This window comes from Thermobia domestica, chromosome 2 (assembly GCF_964235325.1).
Source record: "Thermobia domestica chromosome 2, izTheDome1.hap1.1, whole genome shotgun sequence".
Lineage (NCBI taxonomy): Eukaryota > Metazoa > Arthropoda > Insecta > Zygentoma > Lepismatidae > Thermobia > Thermobia domestica.
Window position 1 is genome coordinate 79,565,619 of NC_137455.1, and position 12,313 is coordinate 79,577,931.

Genomic DNA, 12,313 nt, shown 5'->3' on the forward strand with positions numbered 1-12,313 from the left:
GTGTAGGAAGCACTTTCAAACTTGAACGACCAACTGGATAAAACATGCAAAATGAAGATAAATAAGAAAAAAACCAAAGTGATAAAGTGCTCAAGAGCAGGACAGGAAGGGGCAAACGTATGGCTAGATGGAGAGAAAATCGAACATATTAAGATGTTCCCGTATTTAGGGAGTCTAATATCCTCGGACGGAAGCACGAAAAAGACGTAAATTCCAGAACGGCACAGGCTAAACAAGCATTCAACAGGAGACTGCTAACGTGAAGAAATGTGTCGTTGGACGTTCGTAAACAATTTATTAAAACCCTGATATGGAGCGTGGCGCTTTATAGTGGACATTGAGAAAAGCTGAAATATCCACGCTGGAAGCATTTGAAATGTGGTGTTGGCGCAGAATGCTACGCGTATCATGGACCGAAAGGAAAAGAAATGAAGATGTGCTAAAGAAAGCTAATGAAGGACGACAGATCATGAAAATAATAGGAAAAAGAAGAAGCAGCATGCTTGGTCATCTTATTCGGCACTCCAATTGGATCACCTCTGTGGTACTGATGGAGGGAAAGCCAGAAGGAAAACCAGGAATAGGAAGACCAAGGATAGAATATCTAGATGTAGTTGCGAAAAAGATACCTTATCAAAGTATAAAACAGCTCTCCCAACGGAAAGAAAAACTAAAATTTCCATGTTGCCCACCGAAATACGGTTGAGGTGAACAAGAAGATTTAGAAAGATTATGCATGACTTTTAGGTACTTTCTGGAGTTACATTCCGGCAACACTTTTGTAACAATGAAAGATCAAACAGCGCTCCCGCAAAGGAAAAAGTATACCAAAAGGAAACAGTAATTATGGAAGATTCATGGCTGATAGCGGAATACTGCATTTAAATATAGGCAAGAATTGTTTCGTTTTATTTATCATTTTTGAAGCTTGAAATAATTATAGGTTATAGTTAAGGAGCCGTACTTCCCATTTAGGGAAGGATAAGAAACGCCATACTTTCAGGAATTATTCATTGACTATCTAGGATGTTAAAAAGTAGGTAATAGACTGAGTTCTTGCCCTTGTACTTAGGGTATTTAGGTAGTGCAACAGTAAGATGTATCCTCGTGCACGGGAGATGAGAAGTAGCTGTTCTTAACTATTACCTAATTATAATATAATTAAAGCATGTTAAAATTAGAGTAAAGAAGTAAATTTTATTTATGTTATTACTTTAAAATGATAGTGAAAACCTATAAATGTATACAGTTTTGGTAGTGAAAAACTGTAAATGTATACAATTTTATTAAACCTTTTAAAATAACTCATCAATTCATTCAAGTTGTTCCTTAGAGGACTAAAGGCGGCACACTACAAATCTCATGGATTGTTCCGGTTTTCGAGTTGGGCAAAGAGCAATGTAAATTATAAATGTTATAGGCGTATGTCATATGACTAAATTCAATCGAGTCCTGCTTCTCCTTAATGGTTTACAGGAACACAGCACGTTAGAGTATAAGAGGAGGAGTTATGGAATATGGAGGCTACTTTTTGAAAAAAATACAGGAAAAATGTGTTAATTTACAAAAGACGAATATTTAAAGTACTTACATAGGCAACCAATTTCAAACTCAAATATTAACATAGACACACCACTGCATAGTTAGCTCTATTTCCATCATATTGTACTATGTAAATAATGCATACAACATACGAATGTAATGTTTAATACTAGTATTAGCGGAAGTATATACTTATACATGATTCATTATAACAATAATGTCTGTAAAAGATAACTTGTTAAAGTACTTGCTCCAGGGTTTCCCGAAGTGTTCCCAGCCCGAAAAAACCCGGTGGGTTTTTTCGGGTTGGACCCACCTGAAAAAACCCACGGATTGAGTATAGCTCGCTCCCCCCAGTGATTTTTAACGAATCATAGTGATTTTAACGATTCATACTAGTTCATAATGAATCGGAATCGCATGTTATAAAGATTTAAAATGTAAATCTTGCGGTAAGGAAGCTTTAGTAAAAGTAGTAGTAGTAGTAGTAGTAGTAGTAGGAACGGGTTAGAAGCCCCGCAGGGGTTGGTTGGGTTCTGTTCTCGATATAAGTAGTAGTAGCAGTAGCAGTAGTAGTAGTGACTCTTCCAGTTCCGGTGACAAAGAACTGGGGGGAGCGGGCCATACACAAGCCCGCTGGCCATACACTTTAAAATCCCCCTGGGTTTTTGACCTATTTGTTAGTATATTATTGGTACAACTAAGGTGATCACATTGTAAGTGATTTTCATCAGATTTTAGACTTTCCTTGGGCGAATTAGAGACTTTCACGTTAAGGTAGACAACAACATTCAACATACGACCTTTATAAAGTTCTGAATGCACTGAATGAATTAAAAAAAAAAAAATTAGCTTGAGATAGTTATAGAACAAATTAATGTATGGATTATGCTGATAGCCTATTTGAAGTAAAATAAACAATTTTGTACTTTAGAAAATATTTTCCGTTCCGTGAATAATGTGCTCGTCGACTCGGCGACACCGAGGGACATTATCACTCATACGTTTGACGGGTTTAAGGTCATAGGTGCCGGTACTAATAGTACATATGTAAATACATTAGTAAAACTATTAGTATTATTTCTTACCTTTGACGTAAAACACAAGTTTCTTCAACTAAAATTTGGTTTTTCAACAATAACAGTTTAGTTCAGTCATTTGTTGCTGCTTTTCAAATAATTATTCTGTAGAATCAACACCAGCAATAGCGTAAAAATTCTCGTCAAATTTAAGAAGCTTAATGCTCGGGGTTCCGTAGACTATGTAACGCTTACTATTTCAAGTGCTTAGTTCAAATTTCCGTACTAGTGGAAGGTTTGACGTACGCGCCGTGAAAGAAGTGCTCGGGAAATTAAACGCAGAAGGATCGGAAATGAATACTTCAACAATAAAACTATTTATTTTACGCTTAAGCTTGCCATACGTCCGTAAAAACGGGACAGTCCTGTGTTTGAGTACGAGTGTCCCACGTCCCGTATTTTAACTTCGTTCCATTTCTGCTATCAATATCAGCTTATTCGAAAAGTGAAAAACAAAACAAAACGGAAAAAAAAAATCTGACTGGCTGGAAATCCTGTAATTAGTGAATGAACAGTACGCTGTTGCATGTAACAGTTTCGAGGAAGTTATTACACCACCCTGTTCGACTTGATAGCAATGGTACTTTTTCCATTGCACCTTATGGAAACTCGGATACTCTCCGGAACATTAAAAAAAAAAAAAAAAAAAAAAAAAAAAAAAAAAAAAAAAAAAAAGCTTTGAGTGCTTCTACATTTACAGATACAGGGAAGATGACTGACCTTTTCTCCAGCAACAAGAATTATCTTTTTCAGAGGCTAGGGCACAGAATTGTGCTTTGGTCCAGGTCTTAGAAAAATGTAAATCTGGTCCTGACAATTACACACGACACAAGGAAAAAAATCAGCTTTTCATCAGATTAAACTAACGAACGTAATTTTGGCAAATACAGTCATGTAAATAAATATCCCTAAACGCGCGAAGAATATTGAAGGTAGATTGTACCTCTGATTTAAATAATTTGCATATTGTTTTCCTGTAAAGCATTTTTATAGCATATCTTAAGTTTTTAGGCAACTTTAGTCTATACAATTAATTGCAGGGTACGAAGAGAGAAAAGCAGCTGCTGCTTAGTGAACTTTCACCTATTATATTCTTTAAAAACAAATAAATAAATAAATAAAATAAAATGAAATCTTTTAGTTTTAGTCTCACGGTTATGCCTGCTATGCTCAAGGTGACAGTGATGATGACAAATGAATGAAATGACGGAATGAAGAAACTGGGAGGAAACGTAAGAATCCCGAGAAAACCCACGCACAAGGTGTTTGTCCACCACAAAGCTTACTTGGCGCGAGCTGAGATCGAACTAGGGACCCCATGCACCAGAGGTGAACGCACTACCACTGAGCCACCGCAGCCTATTATACTTGTGTTCATACCAGACTTCAGTTCGTTGCATTGTGTTGGAAAGTTCAGGGGGGGGGGGGTCTGAGGTGTCCCGTATTCTCATGGAGAAAGTATGGGAGGTTTATTTACGCTGGAAGATGTTAATTTCATGTAAGACATTTTGAAACATTTATTTGTTTCATACAACATGAATTGTATCTTTGTTTTAAATTAATAGACCCTTTTGGTATTCATATTTGGCGAACGTCAATCAGGCTTCTGAACGACTTGATCTACATTGGTTCGTTTGTCTGCCGATCTCCTTCATGGCTAAGCGGTTAGTGTACGCGTCTTCGGCGTGGGTGACCCGGGTCTTCCCGGAGGGAGCTCATGTGGTTTGGATTCCAAGTTAATTAGTAGGTCCCGTCTCATACAGGCTCGCTGCTGAAAGGGACGTTAAACACAAAATCAACACAACGCGTTTGTCTGCCTCTACCACTCACACTACAGGGTATAACTTTCGGCCTTTTAAGTTAAAATTTTCAGAGTACAAGCACGAGACACTCTAAATTTCCTGTATAGATTTTGGCGGCATACCAACGTAAAATATGAAAATGACGGCCATTTTTTCAGAACAGCGAGTATCCACGCTACGAAGCGCAATTTCCAGTCTTTTAAGTTGAAATTTCGACAGTGGAAGCACGAGATATGCTAAATTTGTTGTATAGATTTTCTCGGCAATCGAATTAAAATTTCAAAATGGCGGCCATTTTTTCAAAACAGCAGTGAGTAGAAAATTGTTGTAAGTTGTGACAATGACAATCTTGAAATATAAATCACATTTTAACACTTTTTGCCCCAAAGACATTGGAAAAACCCGCTTAAACCCGAAAAAAACAATTAAACCCGAAAAAACCCATATGTGCCCAGGTGGGTTGGGCTTTTTCAAAAAAGCCCGGGTTTTTTCGAACCCTGACTTGCCCTAAGCTGACGAAATGGTGAATATCAGTGGAGTGATAGTGACTAACACCGATAATAAGATATCACCGTTTCAGGGCTCCATTGCTGCGAGCTAGTGGCATTCATGCTTTTTTGTTTGGCGACCTAACACAAGTTGGTTTGTTTTTGCATATTTTTAAATTGTCATGCTGAAAGGCTGGTAGAGGTTAGCGGAATAAATGCCGGTGTATTTGCTTGAATAACCGTTTTCACGACATAGTTTGCCGGCATATTATCAGTCTGTACGTAGTTATTTTCGTATGCACAGTTCAACATACTGGAACATTATTTAAAATAAGTTGAAGTAGTCCTCCATATTATCTACCCGCACGCTTAAAATATTAGTGAGCTTACTATTTTTTAAAATACAAGGGTTAAAATGCTGTATCACCGGACCAATTTTAGGAAGGTTACCGCGTCAATTAGAGTTTTGAAAGTTATGAAGTTGTGAATAGTTGAAGTTTTGAAAGTGGTTGTTTTTCATGATGTAAGAGGTGGGTTTTTCATGGTGTATGTGGGGACGGAAGGGTTATTTGGCGGACAGGTACACTTGTTATGATTTAGTATCGGGAAAGGCACATATGTTGCGGAAATTGCACGTTTCTCCACCAATTTGAGACCAGGGTTTGAAGAAAACCAACCGACCTGGGCCCATATGGGTTTTTCGGTTTTAATTGGGTTTTTTCGAGATATTTCAATGTCTTTGGGGTAAAAATGTTGATTTATATTTCAAGATTGTCATCATCATAACTTACAACAATTTTCTATTCACTGCTGTTTTGGAAAAAAAGTGGCCACCATTTTCAAATATTACATTGGATCACCAAGAAAATCTACACAGTAAATTTAAAATGTCTCGTGCTTCTACCCTCAAAATTTCGACATAAAAGACCGAAAAAATTCGCCATTTTGAAATTTTATGTTGGTATGCTATCAAAATATATACAGGATATTTAGAGTGTCTCGTGCTTGTACCTTGAAAATTTAAACATAACTGAACTCCGAGCATTAAGCTTCTTAAATTTAACGAGAATTTTTATGCTATCGCTGGTGTTGATTCTAAAGAATGCTTATTTGAAGAGTAGCAACAAATGACTGAAATAAAATATTCAGGGGCGGCTTTAGGATTTTAATTTTGGGTAGGCCCGCTCCCTCACTTGTGAATACATATACACATTTGATTGATTAATGACAGTAGGAAATTACTTTTACAGTAGTGGTTGATGCTATTTGTTAAATAATTATCTACCATTACTATACACAGTGGAAAATATATTTAGTCTTCATTGTATCTTTTAGCGTTCATATATTTTTGGGTAGGCCCGTGCCTACCCGCTAAAGCCGCCACTGAAACTGTGGAAAACCATTTTTTTCTGAAGAATACTTGTGTTACTATCAAATGTAAGAAATAATACTAATAATTTTACTAATGTATTTATATATTAACTGGTAGTACCGGCACTTATCGCCTTAAACCCGTCAAACGTATGAGGGACGGCGTCGCCGAGTAAAAGTGTACATACTTATAATACGTGTGGAAGAAATTATTTTTACGTTGATCATCATAAAAGTAACATGTATCAAAAAAGTGAAACATATACGAATAAGAATACAATATGTTACCTGTTGTAATAAAAAAAAAGTGGGAAAAATATATTTAAACTTAAGAAATTACTTAAAAGATGTCTCCTAAACAACTGGTTATATAGTCTACTGTCGACGAGTTTATAAATTTTGACTGTAGGAATATGTAATTATGCTTGCTAATTGACAAACCCAATATCGTCTATATAATCTAAGGATGCAATAAGTGGAACTGAATTATGTATGCAAGGATGTGTGTGTGTTCCAATATCTGGACATTTCATTTTCATCACGAGTATATATATATATCTTTAATGTGAGAGACGATAAGAAGAATTAGTAGAAAATCAGCATCAGAATCTGTTGATTTATTATCTCTTATGGTAGATCATTCATCGTTCATTTATACATTTTGATAAATTAGCTTGTATCTTTTTACACGTCATTTATAATCGATCGTTCATTGCAGGTAATCACTCGCCTTACTATGGAGCGTATTAAATACACATGCTACTCTCTATTTGATCACGTTGCATAAATAATAATGGATGAAGTTCTCTTTCACGTATCACAAAGGCTGGATGATTTGCAGGTACTTTTCTTCCTTTTATTGTGTTTTCCAAATTTTAAAATCCTATTTTCTTACCATGAATATATATATGCAATCCTCATTCGTCCTGTTGTTATTCCTCAAATATATGTACTATATTTGATTTTACTTAATTGATTTGAACATCATACAAATAACAAAACAAAATTGCAAAGAAGAAATGAATGAAAATATGAAATTGAATATTGAAATTAGAGATGCAAAAAAGCCGGCTTTTTTGAATCGATGGTTTTTTTCACATAAAAAGCCGGCTTTTTTGGGAAAAAAACGAGAATTTTGGAAATTTTGGCTTTTTTCAATTTCATGATTTTTCTATCTAAATAGCTTTCTTATAGTATATTCTATAGTTAGATAAGAATTCCATGATCTAAATGCCATATTTCGCTTTAAAATTCACCATCAAGATGGATGGAGCACATGTTTTACGAATTAAAGCTAACATGAAGAATGTACTATTTGAGGGCAATTTTAGAGGCTATTTAACTTTATTTTAACTTTTGAGTTATCGACATTTTTTTCTTCTCGGGATCATTTCAGTTTGTCATCCGTTTTTCATTTCTAAGAGCTTAGCACTCTCTAGCTTCTAGCGCAAAACTTAAACTTACGTTGTTCTATATATCCGTCAAAGCGTACGTTTTTCAATATATCCGTCTAACCGTACTTCCACATTTCTGTTATACTGTAGCTGTGCAACGGTTTAGCAATAATTTTCCGGATACAACCTTGAATACTAATGTATACAAATAATCAGTAGCGGATTTAGAAACGTACTTTGGGACGGGTTTCTCTGATTGTTTCGTTTCCTAAAATGTCCTAATTATATTTGGGAGGAGCTTGAAGTTTATGAGTACAGGCATTTCGTTTCGTTTATATATTTAGCGATAATCTTCCGGATACAACCTTGAAGATCATTTTATACTGAGAATCAGTGGCGGATTTAGAAAAGTATTTTGGGAGTTTGCTTTTCTTACTAATGTTTAGTTTTTCTAAACATTCGTAATTTTTATTTGGCGGGAGCTTAAAGTTTATGAGTAAAGGCATAACTAATAGATATTTCGTTTGCTTTAGACATTCCGTGATTTTGGGGAACAGGCTTCAGTCCGAAAGACCGCCCCCTAACCTTCGCAAAACCGTCACTGCTGGTAATTAGTAATAATAACGATTTAAAAACAATAAGAAAGGAAGTCGGCCAACTCACAGTACACGCACTATTTCTACTTCACAGATGGAATGAAGAAAAGCTTTGTCAGAATCGTCGAATGGTGAGTTGAATCCCGGACTTCCCGATAGAAGCGCAAAAGCTCCACTCAGTTATGTTTGTTGTGCAGTTGTATTTATCTTCCGTAAACCTTTTTGTGTGGAGGTGGGGGTGGGAAGAGTTCCATAATGATATGAAGGGTGTGAGCCAAGAACATGCTAACTAACAAATTTTCAATTGCTGAGTTATGCAGCACCAGATAGACAGCAACACATACCGCTTTGTTTAGTCCTTCATGTATAGTCTTATGTGAAAAATCAGCTTTCCGACTTTCAAAATGGATTGTGCAGCAGAAAATCTCTAATTTCTTAAAATAGTAAAATTGTGAGTTACCATGTTCTTGCCTCACACCCTTCATATGTTGAATCCCTCTTGTTAAAAATACAGAAAACTTGAGGACTGAGTAAACCGTGATGGTGCTTATATAAAACTGTAGAATTTCAAGAATATACAAAACCAAAAGCTCTAGATATGCAAGCTTTAAGTGTATCATATAAATCTAAGTATTTTTATTATGTTTTATTTTAATTTTATTTTGTTCTAAAAAGAGGGTTTGGAATATTTTGAAGTAAAAATACTACATAGAATTTTGCTACTTATTTGTGTATTTTTTTCAAAGAAGTGTTTATTTTTAGGGTTGACTGGTTTACACCAGCTGTTTTTCTTTCTTTTTTTAAATAAACAACTGGTTTAAAGCAACAAAAAAAATAAAAATAAAAATAAAAAGAACGAAAAATGCGAATCGTGTGAACTTCATGGTAACGTTTCCTCACATCAAACCATCCGCATTAGTTTTATTTCCTTTTCACCTTTTAATCAAGGTGTCCCATGTTCAATTCTCGGTCGAACCACAACCCTTCTTTCATGCGTAAACAAAGTAGCGGTTCGGATGTAACTTTAAGCGAAAGTCTTCTCCTTGATAACCTCGGTATTACGTAAGGATGTTAAGCCTGAACATATGAAACGAAACTAAATTGTATATTTCTGCATGCCTGAATGCCTATTGTTTTATAAAGAAGCCAAGGTTGCTTAAATATATTGATATAAATTGGCAAAATTTATCGATTGCCTACGTAGCTTCCAACATTAGCTTGGATTGTACTTTCAATGATATGTACGTACTAAATTTGTAATTTAATACCTCAGTTTTAGCGTACTGATTATGATACGTTGACCTTTAAGTTTTACATGTAAAGCAATAACAGCATTTCTTTCATTGTTTTACATTTAGAGTAATGACGGGATTTTCCCGATGGCTAGGGCGGGAGTTTCTCAATTTAAGAAATTTACTGACCGGACTTCTTTAAGCTTATTTGACCTCTTCCAGCATAACCCAGTTGTTGCATAATAACACCAAGACGAAACAAACTTATTTCTGTCAATATGTAATATAAATACATAAAGCAAACTATCTAAATAAAAAAAAAAAAAAAAAACTGGTTTAAACCAAAAAAAAAACTAGTTTAAACTCCCCCCCCCAAAACGGGTTTTTGGCACTTTCAAAAAAAAACATGGTTCTTGCTAACATTGCTTACTTTTGTATTTAGGAGGTTAAAAAAAAATCTTATTATATACATTGGTTAATCCTTTGGAATTCATAATGTAAATATGTTGAGAAGTAAAACTGTTTGAAATATCTTTTCGAAATTCATGGTTTATTTTCGAGGTTTTATATAATTATCGGCATCAACCACTAATTAAATGACTTTTTGTGTTATAGAGAAGCGAAACAAAATCTGGTTTATCAATTTAAAGCAGAATTTTGAAAAAAGCCCAAAATTTCCCAAGCAAAAAAGCAAAGCAGAAAAAACCGAGTTTTTTTTCCAAAAAAGCCGGTTTTTTTCCGAGCCCTTGCATCTCTAATTGAAATACGGATTTCAGAGGTAGAATATTCTAACCAAAACTGATAGATTTATCAGTTCTGGTTTTAGTAGATATAATGTGGAGATAGAACCTATTCTTGGGATACTGGATCTATGTCAAAAAACAATTTCTTTCCATTTTTCCTCCGTGAAATTCCAACATTGAAACCGGAAACGCTAGATTTATTCAACTTTCGGTCCCAATGACGAGTTAATTTCAGATTAAACTTATTCTTAATGCACCAAATTCATATTTAGAACGATATTTTCTCACTGTTTTTGCTTTATCAGGATCAATATTGAAGCCTTAAGATGTTAATTTCTATCACTTCCGGTTTTTGTATAGCGATAACAGAAGAGAAAGGGTTTATTTTTGAGATTTTGAATCCATATTAAAGCGAATAAAACCGAAAATGATAAATTTCTGTTACTTCTGGTTCAAGTGGAGGAGTAAAGGTGGGAATTGGAACCTATTTTGGATGTTGAATCCACAGCAGACCAACATTTCTTGCTATCTGTTAACGCTTTTACTCTGATACTTGTCAACAGACAGACGGACATGCCCATTGTATTATACTCCCCACAATGTGCGTTGTTTCGAAGTCTAAAAATGAATTTAGATCGATTTGAAGCACTTCCTATAATCTTTCTTCTAAAAGCTAATTCGAAGGATTGTAAGTAAACTATGGTAACAAAAGCAGTACGTACTTTGTGAAAATCCATACTGCTATCGAAGATGGTGCTCTTTTCAGTGGCTATGAAAACACCTTTAGACCTCAGCTTCCACTGTGGGAGACTGCCTAAACGGTTTCCAAGGTTGTCTGTGCTTTTCAGCAGATCAAACAAAAATTCATTGACGGTACATCGGGTGATTTTACGTTAGTTTTAATGTGTGGTATAGTATATATTCTCGTTCCTCTCTTTATCTTGGAGAGTTGAAACTGATGTGTGACTTGAAAACTTATTCTGATGCATACAGACCTAATTTGCAGTAGTAACATAAAGAGCTGGAATTTATGTGTGCAGAATAGAGCGTAAAATACTTGTCTGGTAAGTAGATCCAAGTTGATTTTTGCATTGCTATTAGTCCAGCTTGTTGTTAACTTGTCACTGTAGCTGTACTCTGCTATTAGTAAGAAACACTGAGAAACTTTGTTTGGTTTTCTTGTACTACTTTTCTTTTTCTTCTTCTTTTTTTGTTGTTATTGTTGATAAATATTTTTTGGAGTTGGGTGCGTTTTTTTTTTTTTTAATACATGCATGTCTCACTTACTGTAGCAACAAATTTCTACTTCCAGCTGCCCGGTAGCATCATACAGCTTTCTGCTGTTTGTGGGACGTTCAAGATTACAGCGAAGCACCAACTTATGAATTCTGCTGTTATGCAGCATTACTGGGTTCAAATCCCAATTAATAGTGATGTTTATAGTAGTTACTAAGACCTTTGATCCAGTGGCTCTGTATGTTTCTGCATTTGGACCGGAAAAAAGAGTCTTAACTTCTCTGATTATATCCAGGGCACGGCTAGTAGCAGGTCGTTGATTGTCTGGTTTCCGCCCGATGAACTTAAACCTCTCAGGAAGTAGACTCATTTTTGCCTTACATAGCTTATACGAACACGAGTTACCTTTCTAGGTAATGGTGAATTTTTGCGTTATACCATTCTTTGTGCTACTTAGTATGAGTACGAAGTCATTACAGCGCATAGAATTTTATATCTTACACTATTGAAATTCGATCTATTGCTGTCACTCGAAGTATTTAATTACTTTTCATTTTCAAGCTTGTTTCCGTAGATCATGGGAAGCCATTCTTATTTGAAAAAATAAAGTAGTGAAGCTAAGTCAGAAATTACTGTGAGAACAGTTTTGTTTCTTTACAACAGGTATGTGTAATGCTGTTTGTCATCTTCACACATCCTCCTTGTAATCGGGCATTATTTTAAGTGTACAAGAAACATGAATCGTCATCTATAGAATTAACTTACCACTGGGTGAATCACTGTCAACTTGGCATAGAATTACGTATTTCTTACCTTGCTTAGATGGTGCC

At 35.2% G+C, this 12,313-nt stretch overlaps 1 protein-coding gene across 3 annotated transcripts in view; it reads left to right on the forward strand.

Moving 5' to 3' along the window:
* The first annotated feature begins 741 nt into the window (after positions 1 to 741).
* Positions 742 to 12,313, forward strand: part of LOC145673245 (NAD(P)H oxidoreductase RTN4IP1, mitochondrial-like) — a 50,728-nt gene continuing 39,156 nt past the window's right edge. For 2 of the 3 annotated variants that reach the window (XM_081742760.1, XM_081742778.1), the window contains exons 1-2: positions 742 to 891; positions 7,001 to 7,123. In XM_081742760.1, the coding sequence (XP_081598886.1) occupies positions 7,076 to 7,123 (48 nt within the window). In that variant the 5' untranslated portion in view covers positions 742 to 891; positions 7,001 to 7,075. Of the gene's footprint in view, positions 892 to 1,013; positions 1,037 to 7,000; positions 7,124 to 12,313 lie in introns of those variants that run through there. The other variant, XM_081742769.1, reaches the window with a different exon arrangement.